Here is a 17,453-nt window from a genome sequence, read left to right on the forward strand (position 1 = left end):
TTAAGTTACCTCTCTGCTAGTTTCAAGCCCAGATGAAATCCAGGGTGCTCTTCAAACCCAAGAGCTCAACTGCTTCAGGACAGACCCCACGTTATCCTGCCATTCCCATGCAGTTTGCATCACCAGCCCCTTGTGCAGTCAGACCTTACACAAGGCTAAACAATGAACCTGCTGCTCCTGCCAAAACAAAACTTTGCCTCCTTATTTTGAGTATAACAAATGTAGCAACAAACCAAGTCAAAAGAAGAAAGAAATTCCCCGCAAATATGCCTGATCAAAAGTAAATAAAATACATGTTCCTGGCACCAGGTCTTGAAAGCTCAGTGGTGCTCAGACTGACAAACCACGCCAAAACTCAAGAAGTTCTGAGCTTCCACCTAAAAAACTTCACCCACCTGTCAGGAAAAAAAAGAACATCCAAAGCCAAGCAGCACCACTTTAATTGGGTGAATATTAACAAAAAAACCCACCAAACCACACACCCACAGAGTGGAATTGCAGTGAGGCCAACGTAAGTAAGGACAAGAATGAACTGACCTTGACATATGCTAGGTAGTGCTCACACTTTTCCTGCATGTACGACAGTTGTAACTTCTCTATGATCTGCCCCGCTGACTCTCCAGAAATCACAAAGTAAACTCTGGGTTGCTGGCTCTTTTCCTTCTTTGCCACATCAGCAGTCAAGTTATAATTCAAACCTGTTTTAAAAAGGAAGAAGAAGAAAACAAAGGATGTCAGTGAACAATAGTTATTTTCTAGCCACCTATCAATGGATCCTGTTGCCCCCGGGGCATGTGTGCTTGAAGAAAGGTCAACCCTTGCAGGCCCTCAATCAATCATTAAGTTTCCTGTGGCTGAACAAAACCAAATGCAATTACTGATGTACTCCCAGCTTTCATGTTGCTACGTTCCCCAGCCCATCCTTCCCCATAGGAAATGATGTGTAAAAATACATCTAGACACGCACACCTAATAAAAAAAGAGAAACAAAAGTTGCTTAAACTATGTTGCTAACAGAAAAAGCAAAAACACAGCACAAACAACAACAGCAGCAGCCTCAAGCTTTCTTTTCCTTCTAGAACGGCACAAACCATGCAAACGTCAACCAGGATGTGGCACTTCCATTACTTTAGTTGATTTGCTGTCACCTTCGCGTTTAGACCTTAACTAGAGGTCCCTGCCTTACACTCCCTATCCCCCTCTTAGATGTTACACATCCCTGGCAGTTTACAGAAGACATACCCAGAGACTAATGATCTGTATCTCTGTAAATCCTGTTTCCTGCTGTTCTTCAGGATAGGGAGCTTAACACAATGGGTTGGTTTGTGACTGGATGTATCTGTATCCAAAAGAAAACTTACTTGTTACCTGAAGTAGCTGTACAGTAACTGAATAATCCAAGCTGACTATGCCTTTCCTTTTGGTAAATGCAACAACAACAGGAGCAATGAAACTGCAACAGAAGCACGAATGCCTGTTCTGCTGCTTTCTACAAACAACGAAAGCACTGGCTGTGAGGTCCTTTCACTCATCACAGACGATGGCCTGTATTGATTTCAGCTGTTATCAAGGCAATAGTGGGAATACCATGAGATTGGCTAACTATAAATGGCTTAATTAGTTGATAATCTTCATAAATGACAGCCAGCCCTAGCTCCTGTGCTGATTTGTTGCACATGTAGGGTGCTTGCCAAATTATTGCTTTGGCTTTTATTTATGTTTTAAGTCCTAAATGATTGATGCCAGATAATATCCTCCCCATAAATGTAAACTTTTTTAAAGCCAGAATTTTATAAACAATCAATGTAAGTGTAACACATTCCTGGAGTGAGGTCTTCTATACCAACTTCCAGGAAGGGGTCTTTGCTGGGTTTTCTTGTGTTTTTATTTGGTTTTGTGGTGGCGTTCTTTTTTTAAATCAATGAAAATCCTTATCTCTCTAAACACACTGCTGCCAACGCTGTCACCTCCAATCATTTCTCCACCAAAATTTCACTACTTTGAAGACTTTATTTAATGGTATTGTAAAACTTGATGCAAAAGTCCCTGTGAACATTCATAATTCACATAATTCAAACTGACCTTACTTCCATTTGTAATGCGTTGCATTCTGATTAAAAGCTCACTCACAGGTTCCCACAAAACAATCAGGGACATAACCTAGGTGGTAAGAAAAGCCACAGCTGAGGAATCAGCCTAACTACCATCACAGGGCTCCACCTAAACTTTTTTCACTTGCTTTTGGCAGAATAACTTGCTGAGAAGGACAATGCCTTGAAAACGTTTCAAACTCTGAGAAGCTCAACACCAAAAGCTCTCACTGAAGTGGTGTTTGCTCAGTCCCACTAAAGAGCACCACCTAAACAGAAACACAGGTTTTAGCCTGTTTAAAATCCCAGCAGTCTCTTTCTTAACATTTCTTTCTTCTTTTTTAAAGAGCACCCATCCCACACCCATTCCCAATTGTCTCCCTTCCGCTTTCAAGACCTCACATGCACGCACGCATGCTGAGATCTGCACTGGCTTCCCAAGAATAAAGACAAGAAATCCCGTTAGTGAACCCAGGCCCTGCATAGGCAGAGGCAATAAACCCTGCAGGGAAACGCAGCCCTCTTCCAAGGAGGAGCCCCAAAGGAAGGCAGGGCTGCAGAGCTCGTAGGGGTGCCTGGGGAGGCTCAGGGGCTCTCCGAAGGAAGCACAACGTATTACTGACACTGAACAATTCCTCCCTGCAGGCGCAGAGACGCATCCCAACACAAGCTCCGTACCGGGCCTCTGAGCAAAGCGATCCCAGCTACTGTGTCTCTGAAAAAGCAGTGAATGTTTTCAATCAAGCAGCACAGTTCTCGTCCTCCCCTCCACCTCCCCTTTATTTTGACAACTTGTTTCTATGTTATATCCAATGATGTCAGATCAGTGGAAAAGCTGATATATCATGAGTAAGGGTTTTTTTTTTTTCCCCTCTCCAGCTTCATTACAACCAGGGTGGGGAGATAACTGGCCAGACTTAGCACTGCTGGTGGTGTAAGTTCCTCCTGCTCATTCCAGTAGGAGATTGGGAGGCAAGTTTTCGCTAGCAAATTAACTCTTCCAGGTAATGCCTTCAAATATTTGTCCAGCAGCATTAAGTGCATCTGGTTAGAAATGCTTCTGGGGATCTGCCCACTCAACTTCACACGATCAAAATAAAACTCTGGCATGGATTTCATGAGGTCAGATGAACAGCTTGATTCTTCTAATGACTATTTCTTTTCCATAACTAAAGTTAAATGCCTAAAAGCTTTGATAATAGCTCTTTCTGAGAAATTTTTGGTCATTCCTGCAAGAGGGTCACCAGCCAGCAAACCACACAAGTTATTCCAGCCAGTAACAGATGCACCAAGTAAATGGCAGCAGGTATTTTATAATGGATTTTCATCCTCAGTGGCACATACGTACTCATGATGCAAAAGGCATCCCCTCACAGGGCTGAAGGCTACTCTGAAGCAGAGAGGAATGAGAAGGGACTGAAATTGGGCAGTGGCACCCCGTGAGCTAAAACAGGAATCACAGTGGCTGTGCTAATGGAGGGGTTACACACCCTGAGCCACCCAGCACATCCCTTCATCGCCCACTCAGATGATGCTACAGCACACAAAAAGCAGGCGGCAAAATGCCCAGTAGGAACAAGCACATCTGTAAGCGCTTGTTAAACTACTAGCAATAGTACTGATTCGCAGGGGGTGAAGGGAGGCACCACATGGAGAAAATGAAGAACTTACTACGTAATAACAAAAAGCCATTGGAAGAGGAATGTGTTTCTTTGCTGTCTCTACCAGCAATTACGAGGAGAAAATGATTCATCAACTTTGCTTGCAGAGATAATTCTTAAGTAACGAAAATATTTAAAAAAGGAGCCCTAGTAAATGACAACATACATAAGACATTCCCCCCCTCCTCTTCCAAGAAGCTTTCCTTTACCCCTTCCTTCAAACCTTGTTTCAAACCCTCTCTCATAGTATTGTCCCTAGTTTGTAAGTAGGGAGCCATCCTTGTTGCTCCATACACTGAACAACACATCCTTACAGCATCCCTGCTTCGGAGGCATTCAGAGGGTAGCATGGACTCAGGCCTGCATTCAAGCAGACTGGAAAAATGACAGACAGACAGAAATAATACTCCTGCACTAAACTACAGCAGCATACAGGTAAGAAGAGGAGTGTCCACTTTTGTCAGGTTTTGGATCAGGCATGCGATTCTGTGATTCTATGTTTCTTCAGTCCTAGAAACATATTCAAGCAGAATGAAAATATCAAACAACCTATTATCCCACACTAAATCTCACACCAGTCTTTCAGGCGACACTATCTGGGACATGAGGATTACCCTAGAAACGGATCAACACACAAGCAATGCACATCTGAAGTGAAGAGTACAGAAGAAACTTTGAAGCTATTTCTAATGCATCTGCCTAACTCGAGTTAAATGCCCCAAACCCTTCATTTTCATAGCCACTAACATTCACCTAGTTCTCACACTGGCACTATTATTGTTGTTGTTGTTGTTGTTATTGTAGAGGAAACTATCCAGACTGTGGGCACAAGTTTATTTCCATTCTCCTGCAGGGATGAATGCAGAAGCAGCGCTGGATGCACTGAGATGCCAGCAACCTCTGTTTTCTTGTCCTGGTCAACCAGAAGCGCAAGGTCTGAAGAGGCCGAAGCCTGCTCATCCAGGCTAGCAAAGGCCTTTCTCTCATCTCTGCCTTTCCTGCAGATACAGAAACTCCAGAGGAGACAACGCAATGGCCCCTTAAGTGAGGGACGAACAGCCCGAGCGAGATTCCGAGGTGAAACACTGAAAGCTTAAAATGCCGTATTTCTCACACATCCAAGACATACCAGAGGCTGTCGCTGTCAGTGGGCGTACATCTAGATGCTCAGCTCTCCAGCAAGCGCTGAGGCAGAGCAAAGGGTCAGACAATGCCTGGCACATGGTGCAGAGCACACGCTTCACTTGGGCATGGCTCTTTGTTGAGACAAAAACATTTCAGCAATAAATTCGTATTTCTGAAGACCATAGTCTGCAAACAGTATCCACAAAATGGATGGGAATTATACCGTCATTGGCAATATCAAGCAGTACCAAGAAACACAGATCCTCAAATAGCTGTTACACGACCAGTAGTATTGCAACTACCGCTACAAGAGGGAAAAAAAAAAAAAAGAAAAAAGAGGGTGGGGAAGGTTTATATGCAAGTGTGAGGCAGTGCTAGATGAAGACAACTTTCCTTCACATGCCAGTTAACAAAATAACCAGATGTTCAAATAAGCACTGAATACACACATTTGCCACAGAAGAATGCTGTCTGCATGTTCAGCTTGACTTTCCAGACATTGTGTAGTAGGTGACCAACTTCAGCTGCCCAAAAGCAAGAGCAACGCCCAAGCTTTTCACCAGGAAGCAGCAGCCTCGAGCATCCATGCTGACAAGCCTTAGGGGAGCGGCGCTCCCATTGAGCACTGTGTTCTCACTGTCTCACTTAACAGACCACCCCCAGACATCCAAAGATGAGATGATCTCAACACTTTTAGCCACAAAACTTTGACATAGCATTTTAACACCTCCATATGCCTTTCCGAGTCTGAAATGGACAACGATGTACTTACAGGGATACTCTCTTTTTTTCCCCACATTTAACCATGCAGGAGAGGAACCGTTGCAATATTTCCATGAATTGTTCCACCCTTTGTTAATTGTTACTCTTCAACTGCAACATAATTAAAATGGCCTGACTATTAGATTACAAACTGAAAGCTTATTTGAGATATTTTATCCAAATCATATTCCCAAGGGGTTTTATACAGTCAGATAGTTCTGGCTGCAACTTTTTCAAGACAAATCACTTTGCAAGAAGCATTGTATAAAAGGACAATGGTTGGAAGTTTTATAATCATCTACTTAATAGTAAAAAAATTCCTTGCAATGAGATCTATGTTACTTGCCAAAGAAGATGCACATGTGCTTTCACCACAATAAATCACTGGGAGCACAGTTTGTAAGACAACACAGGGGAATTCAACTGGCTCTTACAAGACACGATGAACAGGAAGATAGGTCTTGTGCAAGCAAGGGGAACAGATATTTAGATTGGAAAAAAAGGCAGCTTACTTCCTAGCCACAGGTCCAGAGATATGAAATTAAAGCAAAGGAAACATTTTAAACAGTACCCTCAGGAACATAAGAAAACGTAGATATTCAGAAAATCTATTCAGTGATTTTCAGAAAGGAATTAACGCCCCTGGAGCACTCGGAGATATGTGTTTTCTTAACTGACAGAGTAGTAGGCAGTACAAAAAATACTTTATCAAAGCTCGTATTTGTCTGCTGAGAGTAATCGTTTACAAGGAAGGAAAAAGTGCAAAAAATAGAAACTGAAGTCTCAGTTGCACCAATATGCTAGAATCCAGAGGAATCTTAAATTTAGTAACAAATACTTTGTCAAAGCTCGTATTTGTCTGCTGAGAGTCATCGTTTACAAGGAAGAAAAAAGTGCAAAAATAGAAACTGAAGTCTCAGTTGCACCAATATGCTAGAATCCAGAGGAATCTTAAATTTAGTAACTCCGCTTTTTTGAGCTGTTTGGGTGACAGAGTGACAAGCTGCAGAGAGCAACTTCCACAAGCAGCTTGTAGTTCCCACTCCATGTGAATGGCAGGAAAAGTAGCAAGCAGCCTTTTTCTTCTCTGACTCATTTAAAGCCCAAATACTGCAGCAGGCTCTGCATACTGGGATGCACAGATGCAACTCTCACCCTTCTCAATTAGCAGCATAGAAAAGCTGGGGCACAGAGCAGGAGGAGGCACCGCTTCCCCCAGCTCCTCACCAGACCCACTGCAGAGATGCAGCACACTGTGAGGCTGAGGTATCTTCCCTGAGCAGCACACTGAAAGTCCTCTACCATTCCTAAAACATGGTGAAGGTAAACCATTGTGGTTGAACTGAATAAACCCAGACCTTACAATATTTAGAAATGCCGTATCTATTTCATACCCCTTCACACAGTATCTAAGACTTGTAAACATTGGGATGTAAAAGACGTAATATTTTAATGCAGCCAAGACATAAAGGCTTGCACAATTACACACTTTACACAATTCCATTCACCTGAGAAACTCCATGTGTTTTACAGAGACTAACCTGAAAGATATTCTCACCATCAGTAAAATACTGGGCCATTTATAATCACTTTACAGACAGGTAAACTGATGTACAGAAAAGGATTTGCTCATGTCATAGGAATTCAGATTTACAGCGCTCTGTTTCAAGAGCTCCTTGCAGACTTTCAAAAACTATTAATCTGGAGCAAATCACACCTGCGTTCTGATAACGTTGATAGAGGATATGGATACAGAAATGTGTTATCAAGAGGTAAACAGGGAGTACGAACTTACAAAGCATCAATTGCTTCTGGGTTCCCTGTCCTTGCAGTAAGCCCAAGGACACATTTCCTTCCTTTCATCGAGGAAGAAACTGGCTCAGTATTACATCACCTCATCGGAAGGCAAAAACATGCCCAAGAACGTTCCCAGAGAGCTTCCAACTTTCTGGAATTGTATATAGCCCAGCTCACCTCAAAACAACTTGTTTCATATAAAAGCTCTGTTACTGACTCCAAAGGGAGCCCTTGACTCCAGGTCAACCTGCTAGCGTGCCCCTGCCCAGGGCTGGCGCAGGTACCTTACCTATTTCTCCAGGAACACGCTTGCCACTGAAGCGAAAGCAGGCTGTGACATTGAGGCAGTTCACCGGCTGCAAGCCATCATGGCACTGAGGAGCTGTGATATTGATGGACGCAGGCAGGAAAATGGAGACGTCCATGGTAATGACAGGCCTGGATCTGGAGATCAACAGAGAAGTGGAATTGGGTGATCATTCAGAGAGAAGTTCTCAGCCAAAGGGAAATAAAGTGAATTTGGTAAACTGCACAACTTCAAGCAGACATAAAAGAGTGTATTTGAACTACATCAGCACTTGACCTAGCTGGCAAGGACTACTAGTGTCTGAATGAAAACCATGAAGTCAGCTTCAAGTTCAGTGCTCAGATACAGACTGCAGGCAGGCAGCTGGGGACACTGATAATATAAAATAATAATCATCATCCCCAGCTAAAGTTGCATAAAGCCTTCCTGATGACTGAAGAGGATGTAAAAAGATTAGCACAATGGCAACCAAAGACAACAAGCTCATGCAAGTGAGACTGCTTGCTGGATGGTCAGGAACAGGTAGGCAGAGAACTTAGGTTTCCAGAGAATGGCCTACAGTCAAATTTGTGACCTGCAAGTCAAGGAGGGAGCGCAGGGGTAGGAGATGGATTCATACATAATTTTTCTGACAGTATAAGAGGGACAACAGACACCACATTCATGTTTCCTGGAGGAGAGAATGTTTGGGTAATTCCCTCCTGGCGAGTGCTAAGGATTCAACACCCTTTTCACACTCCTGAACTCTGTTTCAGGAGTTACTCGGTGCACTGTGAATGAAAGCCTTCCACCCTTGCAACTCTGGCACCCACTAGCTTATTGCTACGGCTATTCCTGGCCAAAGACGACCTCAGCCAGAATCCCAGAGCAAGCCAAGTGCCATCAGGGCCCAGGTGGGTCTCCTCTCTCACACAAGCCAGAAGCCCTGCCAGCTTGGTTGGGAAAAGCAGCCCAGAAACCCAGGCTCTCCTGAGCCGTCCCCAGTGCAGGACTCCAGCCCAAAATTCCCTGAGTGTTATTCTTCGTGGTTTTAATTCTGCACATGTTCAACATGAACATGTTCTTCCAAAACCGACTCCAGTAGTAAAATAAAATGTGCAGCAACCAGCAGATTCACTTCTAAGGTAGTCCCAGCAGCCGTGCAAGGCCAGACCACCTAAGTAAACCACTTCAGGACTTTCATCCCACAAGCCACTTAATTTAGAGGCAGGAGAGAGGGGGAAGAAGAGAGTGGGGACTGTGGTTACACCTAATTCATATCAACTGGAACAAGATTCACATCAATCTCCGAGACAGCTGCTCAGACTCTTTTACCACAGCCTGAAATAACAGTGCAAGTTCGCATGTTGAGATGGAGGATGAAGATAAATGCTAATCTTAGAAATATATACAGTAATGGAGGGCAGGGAAAGGAAAAAGGAGGAAAAAGAGTGAGCTTCCTAGGATCATTTCACACCTTCGAAAAAAACCCTTTCCAAATGCTTGGGGACACATAAAAGAGTAAATGCTGTAACTGATCTAGAAAAATATTTCTCCTAGAAAAAAAATATTTCTCCAGCCATGAAGCACTGTGTGACTTTTCCTCAACGTTAGCTCGCTTGGTTATTCACTGGGAAAAAAACCCAATGCATCTGTCAAACAGCCATACGCACACGCGAGCAATACAACGACGACAATCTGCCCCACGTCACCGCGGCTTCCACCAAAGCCTTTAATATCACTTGGCAAAACACTTGTTGGTTTTGGCCAAAGGACTTCACAAAGGTTTCTGCAGGGGTGAGGGGGAAAAAAAGAAAAAGCTAATTTTTTTATCTAATCTGAATCTAAACAGCAAGAGGGACATGCTGTAAATTGGCAGTAGCAGCAATTAATCAGGCTGCCCACAAAGTCAGTCAGTAATGCACTAATTTCCTCTGAAACACACAAACATGACTGAACACGTGGACAGAGGTCACCATCCTGTTCCGATGTATGTTATTTTAAACATCGCAGCAAGCCTTTCAGATTGCCTTCCCCTCCTGCAAGTAACAGCAACGCAGGAGAAAAATGCAGAGTTTTCTTTCTAGTGGTTTTGGAAATGTGGGGCTGCAAGATCCCTTCTGGGGCATGGCACATCTTTTCACAGAAGCAGCACTCGCCTTCCTGTGCACGCATGATGAAGGAACAGAAAACTCATCAGAAGACCCTGACCACTTGCCACGTTGATCATCAAAAGCATTTCTCCCCTCCTCTCCTCTTTCTTTTCGTTTTGTTTAACTGATTCAGATGGAAACAGAGCCAAGTTTTTCCTGCCTCGAACAGAAGCAGGCTGGCACAACCATTCTGCAGCTCCAGCATTTGTCTGGCCAGTCTCACCACATCCCTCTATCTTCCATTAAGATGCAGGAGTCCCTAGTGACTTCTACTTTTAATGACATCTAGGTATTGACAGGATTTTTCTATTAAATATTAACAAGTGTAACAATGGAGCCACTGGCAAAATTCAAACTTCCCATTCTCTTCCCCAGGTCTATGCATCTCAAGCCCACTCCTACTCTAACTCTCCACCTGCATAATTTGGTGAACCAGGCTGTCACACCTCTCTCCATCAGATGAAACAAGCAATTGCACTTAACTCATACACTTGAAACAGCAGCCCCAATCCTGTGTGCACTGAAAATGTCTCTGTATTTCATTTCCCCGAAGACTCCTATTTCATTCTGTGTTCCATTATAACTTGCAAAATTACCTTCTGGCATCATACGCAGCTGGCTTTTTGCTCAACTGTGTTCCCTTAAATCATAATTTATTTACTTTATGTAAATGTAAGAACAATAAAATAGCCTTCTGACAAATTCAGAGCAACCTTTCTAAAGAGGCACTGAGATGCAACACATCTCCTTCCAGCTCTAACCCTTTGATTTCTTCACAGCCCTAGGAGTCCTACATACTGTCATCTCTCACTACGCTGTTTAAATTAGATCGTGCATTCTTTGACACCATCCACGTCTAAGGTTCTGCTTAAAATGTAATCCAGCTTGCTGCTTCTGATCACAATAAACTAGGGAGAAAATTGGAGTGGTGGAGGACTTAGACCACATAAGATATAAACAGAAAACAGAGAAAAAGAAGATGACAGCGGATGAAAAAGACATTTATCTCACCTCAGAAGTACCACACTGTCTGACAAGAAGGCTCCAACAGTCATATCTGAAATTTTTGCAACATTGAGATAGTTACAAAGGAGGCAGAGAGTTGAGTTCTTTCAGATCAGTTGCTAAATTACAGAGCATGTAGCTAAAAAAAGCCTTTTTCTGACTTACATCAGCCAGTTGGTTCCTTCAAATACCATTATGTCATAAGCATTATAACTGGAGTATTATGTCTGTGATGTTATTTCACTTCTACTTCATTGTTTGATTTTTATTATGACTATTATATTATTGTCTACTTTTTTTTTTTTTTTTTTTTTTTAAAGATTGTCATCATGACTGAGCAGCTTCCAAGAAACTTACAACCTTGGCCAGATACTGAAATCTGCTCCTTTAACATCTCAGTCCTTCGTGACTGCCCAAAAACTGGAATCAAGAAACTGACTTAAATTCTTATCAGGAACTTCAAATAACAGAGGTGAAAGGGAAGAAAATGCTAAACTTCATCAGCTTCCCGTGATGGCAGGAACCAGCAACCTGGAAATGACCTGCTCTGCTGTTTTCTCAGCCTGTTGCTGCATTTCCCCAGTGCTCTTGCTGCCAGAGTAGCGGACATACCTGGATAACCATTGCCATCCATATCGACTCCCCCTGATATAGACTGACCGAACATCCGCAGCATTGGGCTTATTGTTTGCCCAGACAGCTTCTGCAGTGGAAAACACACGAGTGAAATGAGTCAGTAACACAAAAAAATCCTCAAAAAAAAAAAAAAAAAAAAACACCGCAAAAAACCAAACCAAAACAAAAATCAACCCCCCAAAAAACCTTCAAGCCTGATTTTCATGGTCACCGGGGCTCTCTTCCGTGGGCTGGAAGTGCTGCACATCTGCAGGCTTGCACCTCGCCCACGTAGCCCTGAGCAGGAAGGCTGATGACCGCAGGAAGCCCTTCTGCTCTGGGCTAGGAGGAGGCCAGTGTTGACTTGGATTAAAAAACACACCTGCATTACAAGCCTCATGCAGACCCAAGCAAAATAAAGAACACATCAAATAGATTTCGGGGGAGGGGGGGGGCAGGAAATTTAACTGTACCCTAGTGATTTTCTTCTTTTTTTTTTTTTGCATTACCTTAATTTCTGCAAATAAAAGTTTTAAGCAGCATCTTAACAAAATCAATGATTCATTGAAACAGAAAATCCTGCATAACCATTCCTTTTCACAAAATTTGCCAGCATACTCAAAGTCAAAATGATTCATTTTCATTCCACTTGGAAATTCTGGTTTCCATCAGCTATTATGCAGTATTTTGTGTCAGTTTGGGAGCTGTATCTCATTTCTGCCTCCCCAACGGAAAGATTAATTAACTTCTAACATAGCTTCTTTTTTTTCTTTTTTTCAATTACTAACACAAAAACTTTCTCTAAACGTTTTGAATTGTAAATGCCTTTGAAGTAAATTATTATATCCAAAATCTCATTTTCTAAGGCGGCAATCAGATGTCTCCCAACTCTCATTCATTATGCTGGGCCACCAACGCAAGACCTGAACTCCAACCAACATCTGACTGCAGAAGTTACAGACAGAGGAGACTTATCCCACAAAGTAATTTCGAGGCTGTTGGTGGTGCTTCGCAGCTTGTGACATGCGACCAGTTTTTCCCAGCCCTCCCATAAAAGGTCAGAGAGGAAACTCATAGAAAAAAAGACAAGTTGAGGGGAAGAAAGATACCCTGCAGTCCTGACAGCCAGTTTAAAGGGAAACCAGTGCTCCACTGTGTATGGATCTCCTTTTCCTACTCGTGGACAGATAAGATTAAGACAACTGGAAGTAACTGCCTCCCCGCATTACCCTTCCATCACATTTTGGCGGGGGGTCCCAGTTAGGGTGGTAAATCCCGCCTGCAAACATCCCAGTGGACATCTGCAGGCTATTATGGTTTAGAAGGCAGAGGTACAAGGCCACGCTGTTTTTAAGTGCCATGAATGAAAACAGCAGGCCACAAAGCCAATTAAGCTGTCCCCACCCCCGCCACTAAAACTGCTGAAGGGACGTGAAGGAACAACATTGATCGGCAATTTAAATTAAGAAAAGGGGGGGAAAAAAAACTAACAAAATGAAAAGGGTGAAAACATATACTCTGCAGCACCCACCTGCCCCCCTCTCAGCTTATTTAAAAAAAGAAATCCAGGGCATTAAGATGGCTCAGGGGTATAGTAATAAGATACAAAAAGTCTTTCACCTCTGGGTTCAAATCCAGGGTAGGTAGCTAAGGAGCTGAAGTTCTTACACAGCTTTTTTGGTTGCACGTGGGAGATGAACCAGTAGTATAGACACTGGGAAATGGCACAGAGGTACTGCCTGTAAGTGGTGTCCCCTCGGCTGCCTCAGGACATGGGACAATGACAGGAATGGTACGAAGAGTCAATGACCACGGTACCCTGCCACCCTCTTGAGCTGGGCTTTGTCCCACTGACCAAGCATAGAGGCATGCACCATGTCTGCTGGCCTTGCTCCAATAGGGAAGGAGAGATGGCAAGCAGGATGTTGTGCTTCCCACCCTGCTGATCTGGTCTCTTTCAAAAAACGTAAAATTTTCCCATGAATGGCCAAAAAAAAAAAAAATCTGATCCTTTTCAGCAAGAGCTGGATAGCTCCAGGCTTTTCAACAGCCAAAGGAGAACCTCCCAACCAGTGGCTCTCAGCAAGACATAGGCAGAATCCTCCGCATGCCACACATTAGTGCATTTTAGAAGTATCCATAAAGAGTCGTTTTAACTTCCTTCTTTCTAAAACGCAGCACATGGCATATACATGGTAAAAGGAAGAAGGAGTAAACTTCTATGGTCTGTTAGAAGAGTCTCCAATATAACCACTGAACTCTTTAATTCTGCTTAAACTGATTTACTGTGAAGAATCCCACCCAGCAACAAAACAAAACAACCAGAACTTCAAACACACGGAGGGAGGGAAGATTCAGGCTCTCTGGAAAAAAGAAAATATGCTAGACAGAGACGAGAGGACACATATTGGGCAGCATGAGCATAAATTTATCTTCTCTACTGCCTGGCTACAGTAGCTAAATTGCACTGTGTGATCTCTGCACAAGATGTTATAGCGTACACCAGCGAGATTTTACTTCATAATAATGGTCAGGGGAATGGCACCCAAGAACAGCCTTGTGATATATTGTCGTATCGCAAGGACAGACCCAACAAGATGGGTAAAGAGGCTTCTGCAGGGCACAAAAGAAAACTTTGTACCTTTTGCTCCTTGCTAAGCCTGCTTCTGCAGGAAGAAAGTACAACCTCCCAGCTCCCCACTGGCCTCGCCATAATTTGTATACTCAACCTCTCCAGGGTTTTCATTTCTCTTCTGCAGCAGTACTATCTCTAAAAACTGACGTTCAAACCCCAAGACTTCATTTGCTTCAAGAAGGAAGCTACAGCTGATAACTGTAACAAAAGACAGTGAAAAATATCTCCTGACTAACATAATTTTACCCTACAGCATAGATATGGACAAACTTTGGGAGAAGGCATCTTCAGACCAGGACTGAGAAAAGGATGTAAAGCTATGATGAGGTTACCTACAAAGGGACCTCTAAGTTTGGTTTATTTCTGTAGGCCCTGGGAAAGTGACTTCAGACAGGTATTGTAAACGATAATGTCACATACCATAGAGTACTGAGGTACAATACCATTGGCGGCCCCATGGTAAATGTACACTGCTCCTATGTAGTTATCCTCCTTAGGCGCTCCAATGGCAACATCTGTAAAACAGCATAGATTATAAACATTTCACAATCCATTCCATTAACCCAACTTTTTCCCAATTTTAGAAGCCCGCTATCCATAGGAAAATCGCTCCCCATGACGAAGATGGTCAGCAGCTATGTGAATCTGGCTAGAAGGAATTTGTTCGATTTAATGAAGAGCTCATGTTAAGATAAACTTTAAAAAATACACAAATGTATATGACTTTGTACACGCATGTGGCTATGCTCTGCCTAATTAGAAACACGTGCCTGTTATGAAAATGTTGGTTTATTAACCAGCAACCATGCTCAAAAAGTTAATTTTGAATCCTTTCGTATCAAAATCTCCAACAGGGGAACATCAGCTTTATGAACCAAGACAGCATTGGCAAAACATTTACTAGTAGCACTACATTAAGCTTGCTTGAAAATCCAATGCTCCAAAATGAGGCTGGGTATATTAAACGAATAAACAGGAAGAAAAAAAGGCTGCTCAGGGTGCACTTTTAAACAGCATTTGATCCAGTTTAACTGCAAACTCCTGCAGAAAGAGTGATCCCACCTCCCATTCTCCCCTCCTAGTTGGATCTAGCGACTACACAGCTGCTAAAACTAAACTCTTCCCAATGGCTTCATACCCACAGATCGATCCAACTCACTCTGCAGTCTCTCCATCACCACATTTGACCCACAAGCAGCAGCAAGAACACACAAACGCATGTCCAAGCGCAGAGGAAGAGCATGCCCACCATTTGTGAGGGCAACCTACAATGAGGCTGGGTTAGGCTTAATGGGATACCACGCCCCAAGTGGCCCGGAAGAAATAAATCCAGGCACACACTGAGTAAGTTGGCCTTTGTTTGGAAGTCCTCAATCTGTGCTGCCAGAAATCAAGGCAGAAAAGGTGCCAGCATCCACACTTTGCTCTCACCTATTGCTATCACAGCATGGGGCCTCGCGCTGAGCTGCCTGCGAAAGGAGCAGGGGTAGAATAAAGCAAAGGAGGGAAATTATTAGTAGAGTACATGCTACCAGGAGTGAGAAGTTTAATTACACTTTATGATAAGAAACGCGATTATGTCAACAAAACTGGAAAGGTTTGAAGACATAAGGAAATGGGAAAGAAGAAGTCAGACATAGGTTTCTGTTTTGTTCGGAGCATGGGTATCTAAAGCCTTTTATAAACTGTACAGAGAAGAAGAAAATGCAATAGCAAGGAAAGCAAAGCAATGTTAACGAGATTGGGGTACGAGTTGCGAGGCCACGGACTAAACCCACATCAAGGACAATCATCTACAAAAGGCTTTAGCAGACAAATCCTACGCAAGTGCATTTATCCTTGGCGTGAGCCCAGGTGCTGGCCGGGTCTGGAGAAGTGATGGATGTCACACGGCACCCAGCCACGCAAGGAGACCGGCAGTGCCGCCAGCCCCGCTGGCATTTCCAGAGAAATGGCCCAGGAGGAAATCGCACCGACCTGGGAAGCCGTCGTCATCGATGTCGCCGAGGACGGCCATGCTCTCCCCAAAGTGTGCATTGTAGGCGCCATCACCTTCCAGGACGAGCTGCTCTTCCAGCACTCCCTAGCAAGCAGGAAATAAAGCAGGGTCAGGGAAACGTGGTGCGAGCCCTGGACGAGATGAGCCTTCCCCACGGGAGCTGCCCACGCGCTGTGGGAAGCACCTGGGGCAGGGCTGCAGCCTGACTCTCGCCCTCGCTGCACACAGATCACGTGGGCTCTAGAAATTTATTTTATTTGGGTCTTTAACCTTCTCTCTTTTAGTTTTAAGGGCAGGAGCCGGGGGGGAGGAGCACATGAGTGATATAACTAAAATGCTAAATAAACTAAATGATAGCTCAATGAGGTAACTAAATTCAGTCTCAGGGCTTGGTGAGCTCATGAAGTTTCCAGATGCCTAAAACACAACAGCCCAGAGCTTGTTCTACTGGCAGCTTACATCCGAGCAGTGAAATCCTCAGTCCAGGCTTATGCAGCTAAACTTCAGTGAGTTAAGGAGAATTTTCCCCTAAGCAAAGAACATTTGGGCAATTGGATTTGAAAACTTTTTAAGTATTGGACAGAAGGATTAAAGCAAAGTCCCTAAAAAGCCTTCTGAAATGAAGAAAAAGGAAAGAGATTTAATGAAATAAAGAGACAGAGGAAAGTTCAGAATAAAGTAGCTTTGTACTCCTATGCCATGAGAAGCCTTATATGGGTCTGGTATTTCTCGCCCACCCACTTTATGGTCAGATACATAAGCTTTAGTTTCTTGCAGTCTTCCCTCAAGGGGAAAGAAACATTTCCACAAGAAAACAGACTTTAGTTGCGCAATCCAACTCTGTACCCACCTCAAGGGTTATTTTGTTTTGGTTTTTCTTCCTTTGTGAATGAGCGTAAACTGCCCTCTGGAACATGTAATAAAATCTTTTTTCTTGGCTGCGGGGAGTTGCTGACTTTAAGAAAATCCCACATAATGAAATTGAAACACAACAGAGAGGAGACAGGCAGGCCTGTATGTGCGACTCACTTCTTTGCAGTCCTCACAGGAAAGGGCAAAATCTAACCATATGAAATCTAGCATCACTATGCATGCCTGTATTATAATGCAGTTTTCTCTGATCGCTGCAATGAGCTCTTATGCAAAGGTGCTTGAAGAACGAAACAGAATTTAAAATGTCCAAATCCCCAAATAAAACCCACAATCTGGCAAGCCACTGCTCCTGCAAATAATTCTTGCTGCAGTAGTATAAGAAGCTCCTAGTAGCTTCTTGACTGTTTTTTATAAAAGATAAAAATTAACTCCTGCCCTCTCTCCCTGTCAGC

The 17,453-nt window shown here is 43.4% G+C and overlaps 1 protein-coding gene across 1 annotated transcript in view; it reads right to left on the minus strand.

Annotated features, from left to right (window-relative positions):
- Positions 1-537: 537 nt before the first annotated feature.
- LOC104157316 (integrin alpha-9-like) overlaps positions 538-17,453 on the minus strand; it is a gene marked incomplete at both ends in the record, with an annotated part of 36,702 nt that continues 19,786 nt past the window's right edge. Inside the window, 6 exon segments of the mRNA XM_009694608.1 lie at positions 538-698; positions 7,725-7,879; positions 10,886-10,931; positions 11,492-11,582; positions 14,550-14,644; positions 16,107-16,212. Of these exon segments, the coding sequence (XP_009692910.1) occupies positions 538-698; positions 7,725-7,879; positions 10,886-10,931; positions 11,492-11,582; positions 14,550-14,644; positions 16,107-16,212 (654 nt within the window).

This window comes from Cariama cristata, unplaced genomic scaffold (assembly GCF_000690535.1).
Source record: "Cariama cristata isolate BGI_N322 unplaced genomic scaffold, ASM69053v1 scaffold9672, whole genome shotgun sequence".
NCBI classification, from domain to species: domain Eukaryota; kingdom Metazoa; phylum Chordata; class Aves; order Cariamiformes; family Cariamidae; genus Cariama; species Cariama cristata.